General features: G+C 36.4%; 1 protein-coding gene across 4 annotated transcripts in view; it reads left to right on the forward strand.

The window, feature by feature from the left end:
• The first annotated feature begins 276 nt into the window (after positions 1-276).
• LOC121871535 (DNA fragmentation factor subunit beta-like) overlaps positions 277-25,974 on the forward strand; it is a 56,821-nt gene continuing 31,123 nt past the window's right edge. For 2 of the 4 annotated variants that reach the window (XM_042373967.1, XM_042373969.1), the window contains exons 1-2: positions 277-488; positions 23,751-24,066. In XM_042373967.1, coding sequence (XP_042229901.1) covers positions 381-488; positions 23,751-24,066 — 424 coding nt within the window. In that variant the 5' untranslated portion in view covers positions 277-380. Of the gene's footprint in view, positions 489-1,957; positions 2,076-18,507; positions 18,763-23,750; positions 24,067-25,974 lie in introns of those variants that run through there. The other 2 variants (XM_042373968.1, XR_006089890.1) reach the window with 2 other exon arrangements.

The following is a 25,974-nucleotide window of genomic DNA, read 5'->3' on the forward strand; positions in this document are numbered from 1 at the left end:
ATTTAAACACCAAATCACCCAAACGTGACTAATATCACTTAAAAATATCTTGGACACGCAACTGATTAGGCAACTCATGTTGCACTTACATGTAGTTGCCATGTCATAAAAATAAGTTTAACTTGGGAACAAGTAATAACTAATAAGAGACAATTTTAAGATGATTACCCATATATTCAATACATAATTACTTATGTTCAGCAATTTAGCCTCCTTTTTTTTTTAATGTTTTTTCTTCGATTTAACATTTTCCCGTCTGGAAAATCTGGTCACCCTTCTCACCGTCTGGACCTGTATACAAACACAGGAAGTAGCCGAAGACCGAAGGGTGAAGAACACACTCCAGACAAGTGGCCGCCTGACTGTGACTGTACTGTACTATGGCGCAACACTTTAAAGTAGTGAGCCCTTGTCATCGGAAAGTGGAAATTGTATCATCCACTTTTGAGGAATTTTTGACGAAGTGTAGAACTAAATTCAAATTTAAGGTGAGAAATTTTGCCATTAACTGAGTAAGGCTAATATTTGGACCTTGACTTTTGCTAGCTTGGAGAACAATTTTGGTCTCATTTTGCTCAATATTTGATGCTTAATACAACGGAGATAGTCTTTATGGGGTAATTTTTCGTTAACCACCATCCCCTTTTTTTCAATTTTTTTTTCGCTAGTTTTCTTGCTGTTTTAGATGATTCTGACATTTATCTTTGGGGCAAATCACTTTTTTTTTTTTTTTTTTTAGTTTAAGTTCGGTTGGTTGGTTCCTTTGGCATGAGAATAGGTTATTTTTGGTGTTTTACTCAAATTTGACCTTCATATTTTGTGCAAATTAGCATTTTTTTTGCCAAAAAAATGCATTTCATTTTAACAAACCGCAAATTTGCACAAAATTGAAGGTCAGATTTGAGTAAAACACCAAATATAACATATTCTCATATCAAAGGAACCAACCAACCAACCTAACCTTACCTATTCTCATATCAAAGGAACCAACCAACCAACCTAACAAACCTAACCTATTCTCATACCAATGGAACAAACCAATGAACCAACCTAACTAAAAAAAAAATAGTGATTTGGCCCAAAGATAAATGTCAGAATCATTTAAAACGGCAAGAAAACGAGCGAAAAAATATATTTATCATGTGAAAAAAGGTGATGGGTGTTAAATGAAAAATTACCATTTATGGTATAGCAGTTTCACTCCCAAATGGGTTAGAGCGATTTTGGGGGTAAAATTATCGTTTTGGTCATACACCTTTTTGGAAGTACAGCTGCTCCCCAACTTACGACAGGGTTAGGGACCCAAATCCAGGTCGTAAGTCGAAATACATAGAAAATCTAAAATGGGTGTCTCTTTTTCTTCTCAGTACCACAAAACTCTCACTTTTAAGCTTTCCAGACATTTTAAAGTGAATTACAAACGAAAATTTTGTCCGTATACAGCGCAATCACTGATGTTGGGACTCGAAAGTAAGTAATTTGACAAAATTTTGGTACGACTGAGGCGGTCGTAAGTCGAGTAGGTCGTAGGTCGGGGAGTAGCTGTACTCAGTTGGTCAGAACCACTCAAAACATCAAAACATCAAAAACCATTGGAAAAACATAATTTCAACATATCATAACCTAACCTAAACTTAAAATCTTAAATTTCGCAGCATTGTAGCATATTGTATGTGGCCAGTTGTCAAATTTCTCTTTGTGTTTGTCTATTTACACTTTGTTCGGCTCACATACATACGTACACATAGGAGATCTTGCGCTAAGGATGGGAGTGAGAAGGGAAACTCACAATGGCATTTTCTATATATACAGTATATATATTATATGTACAATGCAGTGCTTGGGGTTGCTGTTTGGTGAGGAGCTTGTTGAGAGGAGGTCTTGTCCGTTTGAGAGCATTGAGTAGAATGACCTTCACGGCGAGGCTGGGGGTATTTATACGATTCTGCCGGATCAGGTCCGGAGATGTGAAGTGAGCGGCGCTGCTGATTGGCTGAGGTGAAGGCGGTAACTGGCCAATCACCGCGCAGTCCGAAAGCGAGGCCCGGTCTGTGGAACTCGCCGCTGGTTGGCTGGTAAGCAGACGGCAAGTGACAAATCGGCAGTTGTAGGGGAGTGTATCCACTACAGCATGACCAAAATGATAATATAATAACATTTTCTAATGCTACTTCAGTGCTGACCAACATTGTGAACTAGGATGAGGTTATAAGAAATAAACTGTCAAAGCTAAAGGTTCACAAGAGTCCTGGCCCAGATATGGTACACCCTCAGAGTGTTGAGAGAACTGTTTAACAAGCTTGTGGAACCTCTTAAGATCCTGTTCTGCAAATGCCTGGAGGAGCAAAAGGTCCCCGACGACTGGAAGATGGCTTATGCGAGTCGTTTTATTCAAGAAGGGCGATCATAAATCTTTGAATAATAATTATAGATCAGTGAGCAAAGTACTAGAGAGCATCGTGAGAGATGCCATGATGGAACATCTGCTATGAAACAACCTTGTAAAAGACTTCCAACACGGTTTTATACCGGGACGATCCTGCTTAACACATTTACTCAAATTCTACAAGGCAGAAATATTGATAATATATACCTAGATTTTGCACAAGGCTTTCGACAGTGTCCTGTACCCCATGAAAGGTTGCGAATCAAACTGGCAGGGTACGGGATTTGGGGAGGTGTCCTACTGTGGATCGGAGACTTCCTGCATGACCGCAAACAGAGTGTGGTGATAAATGGTACCCTTGTGGGGTATCACAGGGCAGTGTATTGGGCCCGTTGTTGGGGGCACTACTCGGTGAATGTACATACCTGGAGCTGGCGGGCGTCCACCCCACAAGGGGTCACAGCTCAAGGTTGAAGAAGCCACAAATCCAGAAAACTGTGAGGGCAAACTTTTTCGGAGTGAGAGTTGTGAAATCTTGGAACAATCTGTTAGTGTTGTAACGACACCGAACATGAGGTTATTCAAGGCCAGACTTGACCAACACTGGAGCAGGTCCAGATATATTCAGGAGTCAGTGCATGCCCAGTATTTGACATGGGACCAGGTTTGTGCCGTTTTGGCTGTCCAGAACAGACAGACAGCTATTCCTATAGTATATTAGATTATTTTTATTTTTCTCTCTATTCCTATTTAAGACCCAATATTTAAATTGGTGTTTGGCAATTTCTAAATATTTACCCCATTTTCCATTGAAAAGCAACAAATATTGAGGAAACCGAAACGGAAATTGGTGGCAATTCTTACCTAAGCTACCTAGGTTAGGTTATGTTTGTAAAGTCAAGTCAAGGTTAGGTTAGGTTATGATTAAGTTAGAAATTGGGGTGTCTGGAGGGAGTGGAGCCTCCCAGTTATGCTTCCAGGTAAGAATTTGTGCCAATTTCGGTTTCAGTTTCTTCAATATTTGTTGGTTTTCAATGGAAAGCGGTCATAGTTAAGTAAAAAATAAATACTGTACTTTTTTTTTACTTTATGATTTTCAGTTCGGAGGTTGAAAAATAGAAATTTTTAGTGTAAAAAAAAAATTGCATTGCGCATCAAGTTAAGCAAAACATGACCACCAAAATTAGAACAGTCTGGGTCCAAATATTTACTACAGAGTAACTCTATTAACAGAGTTATTTCTGAGTCATACCCATAGGTTGAATTTACATCCTAGTTGGACAATTCCCATCCAGACAGGTGTCTGTTTTATGTGATGTAAAATTGCATTAAACAAGTTAGTGATGGAAATTGTCCAAATGGGATGAATGATACTGTAGATCCAAATTAATGTGGTAATTTATGAGAACACCACCAGAAAAAGTTTACAGATTTTATATATTTGTTCACAATACTGTATGTTCTTATAATTATAGCAAGTATTTTGAAAGAGGCTACATATACTAGAACTGGTAATATTTGAGAACAGCACTACCACTAAAAGAAGTTGTGCAATTTCATTACTTTTTTCCATAGATGTTCTTATTATAGTAAGTATTTTAAAAGAGGCGACATAAACTAGAAACCAGTAGAACCTAACCTAACCAACCAAAGAAACCTACCTAACTTCCTAGCCAGGGGCAGACCCCCTACTATATTAAACAGAAAGTACTTATTTTGATATCTGGTACCAATGAAAACAACTTTGTTGAAGCATCATGGTTTAATTTTATGTTTTTAGTGGACATGAGAGTACGCTCTGACAGCAGGTTACTTTTAAACAAACAGCCCAGATGATAACATGGGCCGACAAAGTCCGATTTTTTAGAGGAGTATTTACTGTAAATAATAAAATTTTTATGTACAAAGCACATACAGACATCATTTTAGTGTCATATGATTAGTTTTTCACTGTATTATAACACACAATTTTCCTCAGCCTTCATGCTCTGCCCACTACAGGTGATTTATGATTATAGATAGAGAAAATATATAAATACAAAATAAATATACTTATAATTAAAATGTCACCTTTTTTTGAGTATTTACTAAAATGATAAGAACATCTGCAGAAAAAATTGAACAACAACTTCTGGTGGTAGCAGTTTCTTCATAAATTACCCCAAATGCTTTTCCCAAACGAAGTGCCTTCATAGCTGTAATATTGCAACTACCGAGCCCTCAGGCAACATGGCCCTGATATTGCATTTTTAGAAAATATAATATATATCATTCAGCATTTTGCATTAAAATGGCTTGTTTTTTGGGATGTAAACTTTCTCTAACCTAACCTAGTGGTCTAATATTATGGCCTTGCCACCTGTGTGATAGGGAGCTGCAATATTACGGCTACGAGCCAATTCAGTTTCCAAAATGTATCCACATTTTTACAACTGTACCTATGCAGTTTCATAGAAATATTCTACAGGTGCTGCAGAACATTCAACTTACAAACTTTCAGAGATACAAACATCATCACTGAGGGGGTTAACCTGCCAGAATAGGTGTTTAATGTGGATGAGACTGGATTATTTTGAAGAAAATACCAGATAGAACAAACATTACCTAAGAGGATAAGAATGAGCCATGTTTTAAGGCTGTATTAAAGGGTATAGCTGTACTAAATATTCATCATATTTTCATTTTTGACAATATGTTTGGTATCTACAAGAGTAAAGTTGGACTTACAAACAAGCCTCAGGAACGTAACTCGTTCGTAAGTAGAGGAGCACCTGTATATAAATCCTTAAGTGGGCGGTGGGTTGCCACTTTTTATATTAGGACTTAATAAGGCAGAGATTTTGGTGAATACTCTTTTAAGTTCTACCACCTCTTTCACATTATAAAAAATTGCATTACTGTTAACAGGAAAGTTAACATTTTCTTTACCAGTTTTCAATGTTTTTTAACTCCAGGGCTTCAGGTCACATCGCCTGACGTGCGTCTGTAGAGCTTCAGGTAAATTATGTTGCTAAGTAGGTATTTATCTTTCACTCAATCACACATGGGAGCCTCCTAGTCTCTTCTCAGCTTTTGTGATGGAGGAATCTCACCCTTGAACTTGACTCACTTCACCATGTGTTTCTACCCCCAACCCTGAAGCACATGTCTAGTATCTTGATCAATTACTGGAGCAGTAATAATGATTGTTAATAGTGTAAATAGTAATAACAGCCTCATCCACTTACAGTACAACTGTTACAATCAGCGTTGATAATCCACCCTCTCGTGTGAACCCCAGGAGTATCGACTCTTGAATCCGGCCGGGGGAGGACTTGGGCCGGTGTATGAATGGCTGGCGGGGTAATACAGGGGTTAAGGATGGTCAAAGTGTAGGGGGATTAGAGGGGTGGGAGAGAGTTAAGCAATTACCTGTGCATATACAACACAGGCCCCTGACAAAGAAAGTTTTATTATTAGATAAGTTAAAAGAGGGGATGAGTGCTGCCGCAGCTGATCGGTTGATTGGTATAGATATACAGTAGTGCACTAGGTAGTACAGTACAGTATAAGTTGCTATTAGTGGTTTTGCCAAACCGCGCCATTCCTTGGAACCCAACCCCCGCGAATAACAAGGGTTTACTGTATTGTAAAATTACTACCAGGATATATATTTTCTTTTAATTTCTGGACTGCATGCTATTGTTTTTGTATGTAAAGCCTCATACACACCAAAATACATTGTCTAGAAACAGTCGCGCACTAATGTTTCTGGACTGTTGCGAGAACAATCCAGAAACAGTCGTCTGACAGTCCAGAAACACTGTTGCACGTCCAGACCAAGCTATAGCGATGACTTGGCGGGAAGAGCAGTCGACATCATCATAATGGTGGATGCAGAAGTGGCCGCTGCGGCGGGTGCCTGTGTTGTTATTTCCTGAGAAGAAAGAAGGCAGAGAACAAGGAAAAGAATTAGATGATGATGGATGGAGACAATTTTTGATGAAGGAACAACAAACCTTAAACTAGAAGATGCAGCTGAATTTAGAAACTTTTTAAGAACAACAGCTTCAGATTTTCAAATATTACTGAAAATGGTTGGTCCAAAAATCACAAAGCAAAATACAAACTATCGAGCCTCAATCCCTGCCAAAATACTCCTGGCAGTAACATTAAGGTATCTTGCCAGAGTCAAAACAGTCAATATCTGCCATCGTTCCACAAGTGTGTGATGCTCTCATTGATGCCCTGAAGGAATTTGTGAAAGTAAGTTTATTAAAATATTTGACATACAGCGAGTTCTGCTATAACGCGTGTTTTGATAACGCGAATTTGCTCTAGCGCGATTTATGAATTAGGAACGATATTTGTATAACGCGAACGCTTGTTTGCTATAACGCGATTTTTGCTAACTATTTCTCCAATTTTGTGGTATTAATTGTGAATATGGTAAAGAAGAATATCTCCAAGAAGCGTTCTGGTGATAGAATTCCCGGTGATGATCCTAAAAGAAAGGATATAACACTTGAAGAGAAGCTCGATGTTATCAACCTCAAAATCACCCTTCTCCCCCATCAAGTTACATTCATATTTTTTCAAGGTAAAGTGTTACATTTACTGTATGATTTCATTATTAGATATGAATGTAACATTTATTTAGACTGTGCTATCCTTTGTGTTACGCTAACTACTAAATTTTTTCGATTTCGAGTAATCTGCACCTAACCCTATTTTCTCCATAAGCCCTGTTATTTCTATTACGCGATTTTCTATAACACGATATTTTACAAGAACACAATTATCGCGTTATAGCAGAACTACCTGTATTGTAAAGAGGAAAAATAATACTAAATGAAATTTCATCAAAATAAATAAACTGGAAAATCCTTTATTGTAGCATGCACATATCAATTATATACACCGACCTATAATACTAATCGTTGTTTTGCTTTAATTTTTGTCTTCATTTCATTAATTTTCTTTCATCTTTTGTCTTTCTTTTTTTGTGTAAATAAGAAGGTTACTGGCAAAAGTATGAATAATTATTTCATGCAAATAAAAAGTATGTAGAAAATTAACTACAAAACATCGTCCGAATTCTCAATTTCTGTGTACATACTTAGAATACTTGGAGATGTGTATTGATATGCCTATTAGTTTTTAAATTCATCATCATATGGCAATAATGGCCAAATGCATCCAGATTGAGCAACTTTGTATCGTGTTTCCCATATGGGATGGGAAACAAGAAACAATCAAAATAGTGTTTCTGGACTGTTGTGAAACAGTTGTGCAACAGTCTAGAAACATTGTTGTGCAACAATGTATCTCAGTGTGTACGCGGCTTTTTTTTTATTTTATGAGAATTAGCCCACGTGGGCACAGATCAAACGACCCACAACGGGGCCTGGGGGGCGAAAAAATATATTCAGTGGTCCCTCAGTTAACGAACACAATTCGTTCCAGAAGGTTGTTCGTTAACTGAAAATTTTGTTAACTGAATCCATTATTTCAATGGGATATTGGGTAATTGGTTCCAGCTCACAGAAAAGTACATACACAGTGAAGCAAAAAATGCATAAAGTCAGAAACATTCCTAAAATTCCCCTAAATCGCCCTTAAATCACTACAGTATACAGGTCCTCCCCGACTTACGACCTACTCGACTTACGTCCACCCGCACTTACGACCTGCCTCAGTCGTACCAAAATTTGGTCAAATTACGTATTTTTGAGTCCCAAAGTCAGTACACAGACAAAATTTTCATCTGTAATTCAATTTAAAATGGCTGGCAAGCTTAAAAGTGAGTGTTTTGTGGTGCTGAGAAGAAAAAGAGACCCCCCATATTAGATTTTCTATGTACAGTACAGGTAGTCCCCGACTTACGACCACATGGACTTACGTCCTGCTCTGACCGTACGTCCATCGGGACATACGACCGCGACCATCGTGACCAAAAATATTTTCAAATGACGCGCGCATTTTCTATACCGAAACGTTTCCGTCCGTGGCGAGTGGGTGGCGCGTCTCGGGTCGCCTCGTGGGTACACTCACTCAGTGGAGCGCTTAGTTGGTGTTTGGCTATCGTATCCTAGACTGATCGCGCTGTGAACTTTCGTTATTATCGTATTTAATTGACTTTATAATGACTGGAAAGCGTAAAAGTGAGAGTGCTTGTGGTGTTCCAAAGAAAAGGAGACAGGCAATTACTTTTGAGATGAAAATGAAGATAATAACACAGCATGAGAATGGAAAAACAGTAGCAACAATCTCCCGCGACCTAGGTTACTCACACTCGACTATATCCACTATTCTGAAGGACTAGGAACGTATTCGTGTAGTAGTGAAAGGAACAACACCTATAAAGGGAACTATAATATCAAAGAGAAGACAAGGTCCTATTCACGATATGGAAAAATTATTGGTGATATGAATAGAAGACCAGATACAGAAGCGTGTACCCTTAAGCGTTCTAACCATACAGGCTAAAGCAAGAAGCCTGTTCCAAAGCCTGAAGGAGCAGGCAGGAGATGAATGTGATCAAACCTTTACAGGAAGTCATGGATGGTTTGATAGATTTAAAAAATGCTACAGTCTACACAATGTTAAGGTGAGTGGAGAGGCAGCTAGTGCTGATGTTGGTGCTGCCGAAGCTTTTAAGGAGGAGTTAGATGAAGTGATTGTGGAAGGGAATTATTTGCCTGAGCAAATATTCAATGTGGATGAGACTGGATCATTGTGGAAGCGCATGCCTGAGCGGACATACAGTTTCAAAGGATTTAATGAAAATGAAGTTATTTTGGATATTAGTAACAAGATAGTGGAGTTAGGTAAACAGCTGGAGTTAGAAATTGATACTGAAGATGTTGGACAGTTGGTTGAAAGTGTAGCAGAAGAGCTCAGTAACGAGGATCTTATTGAACTAGATGCACAGAAAATTGCAGAGGAAAAAGAGAGACAAAATGTAGAAGAAGAACCTGCACCCCCCAAAAAGTTTTCAGTGAAACAAATGGCAGAGGCATTTGCTACAATTAATAAAGCAATGCAAATGTTTGATGACATGGATCAAAATTATGAGCGGTATGCCAAAGCTGACAGAACGATCCAAGATGCACTTGCTTGCTACAGAGAAATTTATAATGAAAAGAAAAAGCAAACTGTGCAGTCTAAATTGGACATCTATTTCAAGAAGTCCCCCAGTGCTGTCTCCTCATGCCCCCACCAGTGCTGCCTCTTCACTCCCTCAAGATGATCCAATACCTTCAACCAGCAAGTTTTCACAGCACCTAAACCTGTCTGAAGAAAGCGACATTGATGCCCCACCCAGCCCTGTCTCCTCTTCTGCTTCTTCCAATTAATATAGTCTCCATGTATCCTGTAAATACTGTAGAAAATTATGGGGGCCCTGTGTGCATTCAGCTGACTACATTTAAGGTAAGTGCTCAGTCACACTGTATCCATTCCTCATTTCTTATTACTTTTACTGTACTGTATCCATTCCTCATTATTTATTACGTTTAGTGTACTGTATTTCATTGTAGATTTTTTATTTATTTATTTTGAAAAAAAGTAAAAAAAAAATGATTTTTATTTTTTTATTTTTTTATTTTTATTTTTTTATCTATGTCGGACTTACGACCTGGATTTGGGTCCCTAACCCCGTCGTAAGTCGGGGTCTAGCTGTGTGTGTATATATATATATATATATATATATATATATATATATATATATATATATATATATATATATATATATATATATATATATATATATATATATATATATATATATATATATATACAGTTAACCCTCACTATACGCGGTTAATGTAACCCGGAGGGTACCGCGGAAAGCGAGAAACGCGTAAAGTGAATAACATAACATATGGGATTAATTGAAATGGAGTCCAGGCCGATCCCCAAACTCCACTTTTTGACGACACATAACTATGTTGTAGTAAAAATAACATCTTATTTTTATGATGGTACATGCACACAATTAATACTTAAGAGAAATAGAGAAATACAGTTGCCAAGTTAATGTCCATTCAAATAATGGACACGACTCCCTCCCCCTCTTCTCACACTACACTGCTGGCTCTTCCCTCTGAGAAATTTTGGGGGGAAAACCAGGTATAGTAATAAATAATACCTCAAACTAAAGTTAGGATAATATAATTGACATTGCTGGATTCCTTGTAAGACCAGGAATATTTTGAATATAAATGTCATATATTTTTCACAAAAGATAACATATTTACTCAGATTAAACATTTTATCTAAAATTTGTATGTCTAATGCAAAATATATGATGTTTATATTCAAAATGATCACCAAATTGTAAGAATTCCAGCAATGTAAATTATATTCTGGGCGGGTAATTTGTATGAATTTTATGAGCTAAAACAAATATCTTCAGTTAATAAAAAAAAAATATTCTTCACAACACTATCTGTCAATCAAAGTACCCCACCTTGCCTCCCCCCCTCTTCCAACCGGGCGGTCAGTCCCAACCCTCCCCCCCACCTCCCACCACTCCTCCCTTCAAGAGAAAGAGTGGGTGAAAAAAATAAATTTTAACATTTTGTATTAAATAATACCTCAGATTAAAGTTAGGATAATATAATTGACATTGCTGGATTCCTTGTAAGACCAGGAATATTTTGAATATAAATGTCATATATTTTGCACAAAAGATAACATATTTACTAGAGAAAACATTTTATCTAAAATTTGTATGTCTAATGCAAAATATATGATGTTTATATTCAAAATGATCATCAAATTATAAGAATTCCAGCAATGTAAATTATATTCTGACCGGGTAATTTGTATGAATTTTATGAGCTAAAACAAATATCTTCAGTTAATAAAAAAAAAAATATTCTTCACGGGGTAACAGATGGTCGGTCGGTCCCTCCCTCCCCCCACCCCCCACCAACCGTCCCAAGGAGATGTGTGGGGAAACCAGAATATTTAACTTTTTAGTAATAAATAATACCTCAAACTAAAGTTAGGATAATATAATTGACATTGCTGGATTCCTTGTAAGACCAGGAATATTTTGAATATAAATGTCATATATTTTCACAAAAGATAACATACTTACTCAGATTAAACATTTTATCTAAAAATTTGTATGTCTAATGCAAAATCTATGATGTTTATATTCAAAATGATCATCAAATTATAAGAATTCCAGCAATGTAAATTATATTCTGGCCAGGTAATTTGTATGAATTTTATGAGCTAAAACAGGCAGTCAGGCAGGGTGGCAGGTGGCGGTGGGGCAAATCTAAAAATAGCGTCTCGAGTTTATCACTCACCACGATATGTGGAAAAAAATTCGTGCTTTAGTGAAAAGTTCATACTTACAGGCAATCAAGCAGATATGAAAAACGCTATGAAAAAAACTGCTAGGCGGGTAATATTGTATTTATATATATATATATATATATATATATATATATATATATATATATATATATATATATATATATATATATATATATATATATATATATATATATATATATATATATATATATGTATATATATATGAGGTTGGAAAATTATGATTTAAAAAAAAAAAATCGATTTATTTGATTTAAATCGGGTTTTTTTTATTTAAATAATTTTTTTTTTTTTTTTTACTAATTGCATAAAATAGTATTTTTAAACCATAAAAACAGTATTTTTCAACCAAAGCTTATTCAGGATAATAAACAGAGAATTGGCATTAAGATATTTATGCAGTTGATGTACCAATGGAATTTAACACAATAATATTCTTTTTGTAAAATAAAAGAAAACTGGTAACATATCTTACATTTGAGTGCACAAATCCAAACGTAATAATGAAATTTAACATAAATGCTCTTATAGGATTACAGTGTTTCAAAAATTAATAACTTAACTTCTTCAAGTCAACAGAATAATATTCTCATTTTGTAAAAAAAATAATACTGGTAACAAGTTTATTTTCTTACATTTGTAGGATTATAGTGTATTAAGAATTACCGGTAATAACTTCAAGTAAACACAATATTCTCATTCTGTAAACAACAAAAATAGTTCAAAACATTTTAATTAGCTTAGTTGAACATTGAAATGCTTATGTACTGTGACAAGCTTAGATGCCTTTTCCTGTTCTAGGCGATTTCTTACCTTTGAGTGTACAAATCAATATGTGGAAAAAATTCTCTCAACCCCTGCTGATGATGCAACAGCTGTAAATAATTGCCTAGGAACATCCATTACATTTTCTGTCATATCATTGGCAAAATACTGCCACCAAGCAAGGGGTGAGAGAGATTTTACAACATCTTTACCAAAATAAACCTCTTTAAATGGTGCACTTCTTCCATGGAAGGACATTAATGTTGAAAGGAAATGTGGAAGAGACTCACACACATACTGTTCTGAAATGTCTCGCTGCTCAGGAGTCAGATGTCTGCCCTGATACCTTGGATCTATCACATTAGCTAGAAAATGGGCAGGTGTCAATGCTACTTTGATTCTTTTTTCAAAATTATCCATATCCTTCTGATCTGTTAAATACTCCTTCATATCAGTTCTCAGTTTTACCCATATTTCTACAGCATCACTTAATAGGGTATGTTCTCTCTGGACACAGTCCAATGCCACAGCAATAGGCTTAAGTCTCTCTAAATAGTTTTCTGCAGTTCTTTTTAATGCCTTATCATTAACTTTCCTTTCAATTTTCTTATCAATGTCTTCACTATTTTCTTTGCACACTTTGACAAGGGTCTCCCAGTTCTTTAAATAAGATTCAATAGAATCTGTCACTGTGTTCCATCGTGTGTCTGATGGCATTACAGGTTGACAATCCCTTATCCGAAAACCTTGGGACCAGATGCATTTTGGTTTTTGGAATTTTTCGGTTTTCAGAATGATATATATATATATATATATATATATATATATATATATATATATATATATATATATATATATATATATATATATATATATATATATATATATGTATATATATATATATATATATATATATATATATATATATATATATATATATATATATATATATATATATATGTATATATGTATATATATATATATATATATATATATATATATATATATATATATATATATATATATATATATATATATATATATATATATATATATATATATATATATACACACACATACGAGATCAACCCACCGGGCACAGGTCACTGACCCACACACACTTAATAATAATAATTCATAGGTCTAGGTCGTGTTTCTCACTTTTGATCTTTTTTTCATTCTTGTATTTCTTTATTATTATTATTATTATTATTATTGTTATCATTCTTATTTTATTTTTGTGTATTTTTTATTAAAAAATTTATTTACTATGAATAATTATTATTATTACTGTACTGTATTATCATTATTATTATAATTATTATTACATTTTCACCCCCAGGCCCTGATGTGGGTCAGTGACCTGTGCCTGTATAAAAAAAAAAAAAAAAAAAAAAAAAAAAAAAAGCTCCACAAAAAAACTAAAAGTTTTTGGAATTGCGGATAAAGGGTTGTCAACCTGTAGTGTTGTTAGGCATGGTGAAGCTGCCAGTGCAGATAAAAAAGGAGCAGCAAAATTTGTAGTGGAGTTCAAGGAACTGATGGATGAAGAGAATTATCTTCCACAGCAAGTGTTCAATGTGGATGAAACTGGGCTGTTCTGGAAGAAAATGCCCAAAAGGACATTCATCACCAGAGATGAAGCCTCTTTACCAGGGCATAAACCCATGAAAGACCATCTCACTCTATTGCTTGGTGCCAATGTTTCAGGGGATTTCCGACTGAAGCCTATTCTTGTCTTACCACTCTGAGAACCCCAGGGTGTTCAAGCAACAAAAGGTGGTAGGAGGACAACTTGGAGTTTATTGGAAGTCCAGCCGTAAGGCATGGGTAACGAGACAGCTCTTTAATGAATGGGTAGTTGAAGTGTTTTGCCCTTCTGTGAAGAGTTACCTAACCACAAATAAACTTCCTTTAAAGGCTCTTCTTCTTCTAGATAATGCCCCTGGTCATGACCCTGAACTTGCCAGCACTTTGGAGGCTCGATTTGACTTTGTCAATTATGCAGCCAATGGACCAAAATGTAATGAGCAACTTCAAGAAGCTGTACATGAAGAAAATGTTCAGAAGGTGTCATCAGGCAACTACCACTGATCCTGATCTATCACTGGCACAGTTCTGGAAGACGCAATACAAGATCCTGGAGGCTGTAAAATTGATCGTGTCAGCATGGCAAGAAGTCTCCATTCGATCCCTGAATTCTGCATGGGAAGTACTGTGACCAACAGCAGTCCATGATTTTGAGGGATTTGAGGAAGAAACGGAGTTGGACCAGGAGATTGTGTCCTTTGGTCAGTCAATGGAACTGGAAGTGGAGGAGGATGATGATGTTGAAGAGCTTGTGATGTCTCATGAGCAGGAACTTACTCCTGAAGACTTGAAACAAATGGATGAGATGCTAGAAACAGACAGTGGTGAGGAGGAAAAGAAATGTGATGACCATATGTCTTCTTCAGACTTAAAAGATGTTGTTCACCACTGGGAGATGTTCAGGAAACTGACTTCGTCACCCTGATGTGGAAACAACAGAAGGAGAAATGCCCCACAACGAAAAATTTACAGTTTCTTCTCTAAAAGGCAGCGGGAGAAAGATGCTTCCCCTCAGCCTTCCTCTTCAAAAACGAGAGAGGATTTTCCTGCTGGAGAATCTGTCAGTCCAGAGGTTCCTGACATTATTATTGAAGGTGATGCGCCTTCCAAGAAGCAGTAAAATGCTTCTCCTCCATCCCCACTTCCTTCTCTTCTCCCTTCTCCTCCTCCACTCCCACTTCCTTCTCTTCTCCTCCTCCACCTCACACTTCAAATTCCCATCAGCATCATCAACCAGGAGCCTTCTACATACACACCTCAAAGTAAGTGTACTTTACTGCATTTTTTTTTTTACTTTGTGTGTACCCTTCTGTGAGCTGGAACCAATTACCCAATATCCCATTGAAATAATGGATTCGGTTAACTAACGACTCTGTGGAACGAATTGTATTCGTTAACCGAGGGACCACTGTACAGGTATTCTTATCCTCATTATTACTACAGTTAATATTAAATATTAAAAAAATACAGAAATACAGTAATTTGCAATTAACATTGCAGATTGTATTCTGGGTATTTTTAAACTATTTAATTATCATCTTGTTTTATGTTTAACATTTTTAGTGTCTGGTTAGTTGGTAGAATTTCATGAATATACCTACTGTACAGTATATGGGTCTTACTTTCCATTAATGTTATACAGTATTTGTCTTGTGAGCAAATGTCTGTACACCACCTATATGAAGCCTCTCTGGTGAGGATCCATAATTTACATGTAATATTTTTCCAAATAAAAGACCATTTAAACATCTGATACTTATCTTCAACTGCTGGTTTAGTCCATGTCATTAACATACTGTATTGTATATATTTTTACTCCTGACATTGGGAAAGTGTTCATGTCTTGCTATCTTTCTTAGGGTATTTATTGCATTACTATAATTAGGTGGAGACAAGTAGGAAACATTATCTCAAGGTTTCATATTTTGTTGATAACTTGTATAATATGGAAGTAAATATATTTGGTACAAAGATAATTTTCTGTTAGATAGAAAACTAACAGTTATGGTGATATTTTTCAAAATTTTATCCCAATTCATCTGTGTAGTGAGTTCATAACTGTCATAGCAAAATTATAATACTTAATACAAGGAGGCCCCCCCAAATTTGCAGGGGTTAGGTCCTCAAAATGTTCATGAATCGCCAAATCCACAAATAACATTTGCTGACCGGAGGAGGGGGCACATTTTTACTTGTATACAAAGAAATGTATATTCCCTTATGTGTTTGTCTTAGGACACTTACTTCTTTACTGTATATATGTGTGTGTCTACACACACACACACACATATATATATATATATATATATATATATATATATATATATATATATATATATATATATATATATATATATATATACAATACTGTGCAGATAAAGGAAATTACTGTCTAGAATGAATGGCTCCCTGTCCCAGCCACGAAAATGCCAGCAACTTTAAAACTACTCACAGACCTTCTTGGGTACACCCAGAGTTTCATCCGTGAATAATAGAAGACTGCGAAATAAGAATCCGCGAATCTGGGGGGCCCCTGTACTGTACTTCGGTATGTTCTACTGACTTCATCCACAGAACAGGCCATAATTCTCTTTATTTACACTCATCCAACCCCAAGTTTGTGACAAACTTAATACTTTATTGTTAGATTTAATATGGACAACGAAGAAAGGAACAGATACTACACTCTATTCCTGTGTTCTTATGGTTGTCACAGGCTTTATTTACCTATATTCACTGTAAGTGATCGTATTTCATAACCCAGAATTGGCTTATAATCCAAGAAAATAGGAAAATGAGGTGCACGTTAGCTTGGGATTCAAGTTTTTAATGCTCGTAAATCGTGTGGCACGAGCAAACGTTTTGTGCCACTGACAATGTTTTGAGGGTCGCAGCATAGCAACCTCCTAGTCTTCTGCCAGTTGGTACACCTGACTACACCACGATGATGTAGTAACAACACCCGACGGTTGGGAACTACCATGGCCAATCTTGAATAATTGGTAAACTTTTCTTCCATCATATTACGACCACTGGGATACCACAGCATCATGTACATGACGGCAGTTCTTGCATTTGACCCTATGTCCTCACATTACACTCAGTATCCGGGCCTCCCATGACCTTTTGGATTTATGGTAAGGGAGGTTGTGAGAATTCTTTGTCTTTCTCCTGTTCAGACATGCCCTGTGCAGTTCCTTAGTGGTGCTCTGTGGATTCTCCCTGAAGTTCAAGTTTGTCAGCATTTTAATGAAAGGAAGGACTTACTCCCTCCCTGTGTGGTCCATTCTCTTTTTTTTCTAGAGCATACCTCCTCTCACGGGGGACTATTCTTGTATGCACTGATGAGTTTAAGTAGGATGCAGGGGTGAGTTTTGGGGTGGTCTTTCTCGATTTCTGTCGGGTCGGTATTCTCCCCACTGTGGCATCTATTTTTATTGCAGAGCTTTTGGGTATTTTACTTGCCCTCAAGATTATTTTTACCCAACCTCAATTTGATTTTACAATTTTTAGTGATTCTCGTAGTAATCTCCAGGCCTTAGCTAGTGTCTCATCACCACATTCCTTAGTTATAGATATTTTACAGTGGCTTTTTCTCATCCAACATTAGGGCCGGAAAATTGGTTTTTGCTGGGTTCTGGCCCATGTGGGGGAGAATGGAAATGAGCGTGCTGATACTGTGGCGAAAGCAGCTGCTTCTCGCCCATTGGCAAGTCATTCCCCTCTACCTGCCTCTGATATGGAACCAGTAATAAGAGCTGCCATCTGCTCAAGTTGAAAATGCTGGTGGGATGCTTGCGGAGCAAACAAGCTCCACGACATCCACCCTGTATTGGGTGCCTGGGTATATCAGGGACTTCCTTACCACCGAGAGACTTCTTTGACTTGCGGCACTTGCCTCCACTGACTCATGTCATTTTAATGGAGAGAATGTCCCCTCCCCATTGTGATGACTGCCTGGTCCCATTGACTGCTCGACACCTCTTGGTGGTGCCCCAGTCTCGGAGATCTTCGTTGTAAGCACCTTTCCTGGTGCTGAGAGGAGACGGGTCTTACTGTCTCTTTGGTGCTGGGGGGAGGAGTGGGTATTGTGGGATGGGACGTTCTCTCCTTTGTGAAAGAAGCTGGCTTTCTACACATGCTCTGAGTTTTATTTATTAATGTTTAAAGGTTTTTATGAAATTTCTATGTTATTTATTGTGTTTGTACCGTGCATTATTTTATTTTAGTCTTTTAAGCCTTAATTTTAATTTAGTGACATGTGACCTAAGCTGTTGCTTGGCCAGAGGTGTAATTACCACAATTGCTCCCCTCTTGGGGCAGCTCTGTGCATGGGACACTACAAAATCTCTCGAGCAAGCACTCTCTCCTGATCTACACTCTGATTGGGCATCAGCATTTAGCTAACCACGGGCCACTGTTCTTGGTTCCAGCATGCTGATTGGCTATCGGACCAGCAAAGCACAGAACGTCACTAAACCAATCACAGACCACCACTGGTTTCCTTCACCACATCAATCGGGTATAAAAGCCACGTGCCAGCAGTCAATTTATGCTCTTCCTCTCCACCGATACAAAAAATAAGACCTTTCCCCGAGCATCAGTAGCAGTCTCCATCATGCTATTCTGGACTTAACTGCAGCTTCCAGCACTCCACTGATTATTCTATAGAATAAACTTTAATTTTGTATGATTGTTTATCTTTCCCCATCTCCTAGTACTTGAGCAACACCTGATACACTGTTACACACTATGGGGGCCCCTGGGTCTTCAAAAGCACAACCCCTGGTTACTGCACAAAGAGAGTTGTGCGGACAATGACTGACTTGAAAAAACTGATCACACAAACGAACAATTTGCTAAATTAAAAATTTTAAAATTCGAGGATATTAACATCTACTGCTGTGCCCTATTTGTTTACAAATCTGTCAATCACTTGTTTGACAACAATTATTTCCAGTTCCGGAATAATCAGAGATACAACTTAAGGCACCCAGAGCTTTTTTTTTTTTTTTGGGCATTAACCCACCCTGGCACAGGTCACTGACCCACATCGCGTCCTGGGGGGCAAAAATGTAATAATGATAATAATTACAACACTAATAATAATAATAATAAAGAACCATAAATGAATAAAAAAAATTTGAATAAGATCAAAAGTGAGAAACAATACTGTATATGTATGTTGTGTTGTCAATAGTAAGAGAAACAATTGAGACCCTGCAATCGTGTGTAAATGAGGCAGAAAGTCAGATTAGCAACCTGGGACTTGGTCACAATTTTTGTGATGCCATATGGCAACAATACATTATCCTTCCAATATCTTCCCAGGCAATAGTACCTCCCTGTTTTGTAGCGACCTACTACCTACAATCCTTATGCACTCCTTTCAGTCTCAAACCTCCATTAAATATCATGGTGTGAAGGTGTGGAACAACTTACCCCCACCCACCCAAAAAGCAAAGACGATGCTCCCTTCCTTAAAATCATCTTTAAAAAATATCTATTGTCTAAGTATTAATATTTTTTTTGTAATACCTACTTTATATTCCTGCTTTTATTGTACCACCAAAACTGTTTTATCAGAAATTATCATGTAGAAAGATAGAAATTACCATTGCAATAATTATACAGTATTTGCTAACTAGACATAATACTGACAGCTCTGTCCTCATGTTCCACCTTAATACAACCCATGTTGTACTGCTTCCCTCCCTTATCATATTTATGTATATCAACTCCACTGTAAATTATGTAAACAGTATACTTGTAAAAAAAAATTAAATAAGAAAAAAATAAATATCAAAGTGATAACCGTGGTAACATTCTGTTATGTTCTTATTACCATCATGCTATGTGTACTATTCCAGATGATACTAAATGTAACATAATACTGCCTTGCGATAAATGTACAGTATATATCAGGTGCCTACAAGAGTGCTCAGGCTTTTGACTTGCTCATCCATGTTAATATTATGATTTTTAATTGACTCTGTGTCTGTGTTCTTCTGAGTAAATAAACTGTTTCAATATCAATATAAAACCATATTGTGTGTTGAAACGGCTGGTTAATTCCAAGTTAACCAGGTTGGTTCACATACATTATATCGGGCTTTAGTAACAAAACCCAATTGAAGTTTCTTGTTTTATTAAAAAGTATTATGTATATAATTCCTGAGTGTAGATCAACCGTAAGTTCCACTATGTATGAGTGTGGTGAGAAAGGGACGGCGTCTATGTAAATACATACAGTAGACGTGAATCAACGTCCGTTCGATATTAAGTAATGAGTGAGACTCTGAGTAGTGACCCATCGAGGGAGAATGGAATAGACACGTTGCTCTCCCTGGAGGGAAGACGGAGCCATCCACTGCGGCTCTCAAATAACGTCTTCCTCTAGTCAAGGATATCAAACTACTGCCCGCTTCAGGTGGCCAGGAGCCGGCTACTTTATGCCTTTACTCAGCATAGTATGACGCAGCTTCCTGTGGGCACACCTTATCATGTGCACTGAACATGCCACCTCATAGCCAGTGGAAAGTTACAGGGGATGAATCTGAATATAAATCAGATGTAAATAACCCATTTATATAATACTTCTGTTGATGAGACAGGGGCCATTACATCGTTTATAAAGAGTATACAGTTGTACCCCACTTAACGTGGTCAATTGAACCCAGAGGGTCCCGCGTTAAGTGAAATCCGCGTTAAGTGAGCAACAGAAGACAGTGGGATTGTTAATTTAAGAAACCGCTTGACCTCAAACCCACTTTTAATACATACCATGTTAGAAAGAAAATAATATCTTAACTTTTATGATGGCACATGTACACAATTAATACTTGAGAGAAATAGTCACAAGTTAATGTCCATTCAAATACGGACCTGACTCTCTCACACTACACTCCCTGGCTCTTCCCTCTCAGAGAAATTTTTGGGGGAAAACCACTAAATTTTAATAAATAATACCTCAAACTAAAGTTAGGATAATACAATTGACATTGCTGGATTCCTTGTAAGACCAGGAATATTTTGAATATAAATGTCATATATTTTGCACAAAAGAGAAAAATTTTTATCTAAAATTTGTATGTTTAATGAAAAATATATGATGCTTATATTCAAAATGAGCACCAAATTATAAGAATTCCAGCAATGTAAATTATATTCTGACCGGGTAATTTGTATGAATTTTATGAGCTAAAACAAATATCTTCAGTTAATAAAAAAAAAAATAATCTTCACAACACTATCTGTCAATCAAAGTACCCCACCTTGCCTCCCCCCCTCTTCCAAATTCAGTCCCCAACCTCTCCCCCCACTCCTCACTGTCTCTCTTCCAGAAGCTTGAAGACGAAATACACCAGATTGTGTTAGAGAAGACAATTGACATTGCTGGATTCACTGTAAGACCAGGAATATTTTGAATATAAAAGTCATATATTTTGCACAAAAGATAACAGTTAATTTGAGAAAAATTTTTATCTAAAATTTGTATGTCTAATGCAAAAATATGATGTTTATATTCAAAATGATCATCAAATTATAAGAATTCCAGCAATGTAAATTATATTCAGACCTGATAATTTGTATGAATTTTATGAGCTAAAACAAATATCTTCAGTTAATAAAAAAAAAATAATTCTTCACAGGGTAACAGATGGTCAGTCGGTCCCTCCCTCCCCCACCCCACCCCCCACCAACTGTCCCAAGGAGATGTGTGGGATAACCACTAAATTTTAATAAATAATACCTCAAACTAAAGTTAGGATAATATAATTGACATTGCTGGATTCCTTGTAAGACCAGGAATATTTTGAATATAAATGTCATATATTTTGCACAAAAGATAACATAGTTAATTTGAGAAAAATTTTTATCTAAAATTTGTATGTCTAATGCAAAAATATGATGTTTATATTCAAAATGATCACCAAATTATAAGAATTCCAGCAATGTAAATTATATTCTGGCTGGGTAATTTGTATGAATTTTATGAGCTAAAACAGGCAGTCAGGCAGGGTGGGGCAAATCTAAAAATAGTGTCTGGAGCCGGACACTCACCGCGTATATGTGGAAAAAATCCGTGTTAAGTGAAAGTTCAGCTCTGGCGAGGCACCGCGTATATGATAAAACGCGTTAAGTGAAACCGCGTTAGGCGGGGTAATACTGTAGACGTAAAACTAAAGAAAATAGACAAACACCCTACAACATGGAAACAGGTTGCAAACAGGACTTACTCACTTTTCTTGAGGGACAGGCATTGTCATTATCATCATTTACTGAAGATTTATTCTGTAACATTAATTAGTTTGTACAGAATATTTTATTATGGCTTGAAAATTTTAATTATAATAGAAAGCAACCCCTAAGTTGTTGGGTGTGGTACTTTATACTCATAGTAAAAGTCAGCTATGTTACCAAGTTATGCAAACCTGTCTTGACTTGTTCCATTTGTCATTTTTTTTCTATCTTAAATACAGTATAACCTGTGAATACTTATGTCCTGTTGGGTTATTTATTATTGCTATGGAACCATTTTGATTTAAACTTTCATTTTATGCTAAACAATATATAGTTTTACAACAAAAATATAGCTCCTCCCCGACTTAACGACGGGGTTAGGGGCGTAAATCCAGGTCGTAAGTCGAAAATGCTTAAATAATACTTAGAAAATCTAAAATGGGTGTCTGTTTTTCTTCTCAGCACCACAAAACTCTCACTTTTAAGCTTGCCAGCCATTTTAAAGTGAATTACAAACGAAAAAATTTTCAGAACACAGCGCAATCACTGACGTTGGGACTCGAAAGTACGTAATTTGACAAAATTTTGGTATGGCTGAGGCGGTCGTATGTCCGGGTGGTCGTAAGTTGGGGAGGAGCTGTACAGTAACTTTTTTTTGTGCCCCAAAATGAGCAATTTTTTAGTTATGTATTTCTCTATTTAAGGAAAAGTTGTTCATTTGTCTTTATAAGTGATTGGGATCTCTTGAAGATTAGGAATCCCTGCATATAACACCTGATGATTAAATACCCTAATGCTAATCTAAGTTAACTTAACCTAAGATAGCTTAATCTAACATAATCTTCCCACTTAACATTATGGTGTTTAATCATCAGGTGAAATAAAGTGAGGATCCTAATCTTCATGAGACCCAGTAAATGAGATAATTCATGTGATTAGTTCCATCCATACAAGGGTGGATTTGGGGGGGGTCCTAGGGGTTCAGACCCTCCCCCCCCCCCTCCCCTTTTCATTAGAAAATTCCAATAATTTTTTTTTAATGCAGTATTGTTCTCAGGGGCATTTTGTATAGTAAAAATTAATTACTTTTGACCTCAGAATGTCTTCCAATATCACGTGCACATGGCTTCAAAATGCCCATGATATTTGTCAGATTTCAAAACCCCCAGCCGGGTGGGGTCGCTTTGCTCGCCATGTTCCTCCACCCAAAACTTCTTGACCCCTCCCCCTTTGAAATTCCTGGATCCACCACTGCCATAACTCTGAAACTGGAAGCTTTGCCTTTGTTTTTTTCTAAAACGCAATTAAAGAATGAGTGCTCAGAAAAGATAATAATGCAGTATGTTGCGGAAAGTGTGTGTAATAGCAAAAATAGTAATGAGTATCATATCATACACGTTAAAGTATAATTTATATATTTTACATTTTACAGGAAAAGGAAAGCATCACCGTTTGTTTAGACGATGGTACGGAAGTCGACAGAGACCATTTTGAAGTTCTTACCGCTGGTACAGAGTTGCACGTGATGCCATCAGCAGAATACAGAACCCCAGACATCATCGGTCCTTTAGCAACCTTCCTTCATGCGTGCCTTCAGCGTCAGCCAAAAATTCATGAGAAAGTCTCAATGTATTTGCAGGAACCCAAATTCTCCACCCAAGCAACAGAACTCTTAGATCTTCTCACCAAAGTTGCCAGAGATGTGGCCCCTGAAAGCTCCAAGGATAGGGATTATGAGTGGTTCAAAGGTAATGGTTTTATGTACTATTGTCACATCCTGACAAATTATCCAACATCTCTTGTCACATCGTAACAAACTATCCAACATCTCTTGTCAAATCCTAACAAACTATCCAACATCTCTTGTCACATCGTAACAAACTATCCAACATCTCTTGTCACATCGTAACAAACTATCCAACATCTCTTGTCAAATCCTAACAAACTATCCAACATCTCTTGTCACATCGTAACAAACTATCCAACATCTCTTGTCACATCGTAACAAACTATCCAACACCTCTTTGTCACATCGTAACAAACTATCCAACATCTCTTGTCACATCGTAACAAACTATCCAACATCTCTTGTCACATCGTAACAAACTATCCAACACCTCTTTGTCACATTGTAACAAGCCATACACATTTTCATGCTACTTCTTATTGTTGTTATAATGTTATTACTGCACCTCAACGTATTTAGTAATACAGCTCCTCCCCGACTTACGACGGGGTTAGAGACCCAAATCCAGGTCGTAAGTCGAATTGGTCGTAAGTTGAAAATGCGAAAATAATACAGTGGTCCCTCGATTATCAAACACAATTGGTTCCAGCTCAAAGAAAAAGTACATACAAAATAAAGCCAAAAAATCGGCCATAAATCACTATATATATACACAGGTACTCCCCGACTTACGACCTACTCGACTTACGTCCACCTGCACTTATGACCTGCCTCAGTCGTACCAAAATTTGGTCAAATTATGTATTTTTGAGTCCCAAAGTCAGTATACAGACAAAATTTCATCTGTAATTCACTTTAAAATGGCTGGCAAGCTTAAAAGTGAGAGTTTTGTGGAGCTGAGAAGAAAAAGAGACATCCATTTTCGATTTTCTGTGTGTTATTTAAACATTTCCGACTTAAGACCTTTTCGACTTTTGACCTGGATGTCGGTCCCTAACCCAGTCGTAAGTGATGGCCAGTTCAAAACTGACAATATGTTACATAAATTTATTTGTCAGTGGCCCAAGGTTAAAAATGCTTTGAAAACCTTTGATTTAGATGTATGATAGTTATTTAGTGGGTCCCTTATTTTTGACCTGACCTGACTAGTCACGTCACCCCCCTTCTCTTAAGCTCCTCTACGTGTGTGTTGGTGTGGGGATTAGTGGATGGCATCATTATGACCTGACCTCATGTTTTTAAGGTCACCCTGTATATTTAAGCCTCTCTCTGTCCATGTAATCCAGTTGCCTCTGAAGATGTCTTGAATAAAGACGAAAGCTAAGGTGCTCTTTTGTTTCCATTTTCCCGTGTGATTTTATCAAGATATATATATATATTTATATTTATATATATATATATATATATATATATATATATATATATATATATATATATATATATATATATATATATATATATATATATATATATATATATATATATATATATATATTTATATTTATGTTTATATTTATATTTATATTTATATTTATATTTATATTTATATTTATATTTATGTTTATGTTTATATTTATATTTATATTTATATTTATATTTATACAATATTACCTTCTCCTAACGCTAAGTTTCATAATTAACGTGCTTTTATCATATACACGGTGCTCTCCAGAGCTGAACTTTCACTTAACACGATTTTTCCACATATACACGGTGAGTGTCCGTCGAGACGCTTATTTTTAGATTGCGCCACCCTGCCTGACTGCCTGTTTTAACTCATAAAATTCATACAAATTACTGCCAGAATATAATTTACATTGCTGGAATTTATATTTGTGATCATTTTGAATATAAACATCATATATTTTGCATTAGACATAAAATTTAGATAACATTTTTTCTGCAACTATGTTATCTTTTGTGCAAATATATGACATTTGATCTCAAAAATTCTGGTCATACGAATCCA

This window comes from Homarus americanus, unplaced genomic scaffold (assembly GCF_018991925.1).
Source record: "Homarus americanus isolate GMGI-L3 unplaced genomic scaffold, GMGI_Hamer_2.0 scaffold45698, whole genome shotgun sequence".
In the NCBI taxonomy this organism is placed as follows: domain Eukaryota; kingdom Metazoa; phylum Arthropoda; class Malacostraca; order Decapoda; family Nephropidae; genus Homarus; species Homarus americanus.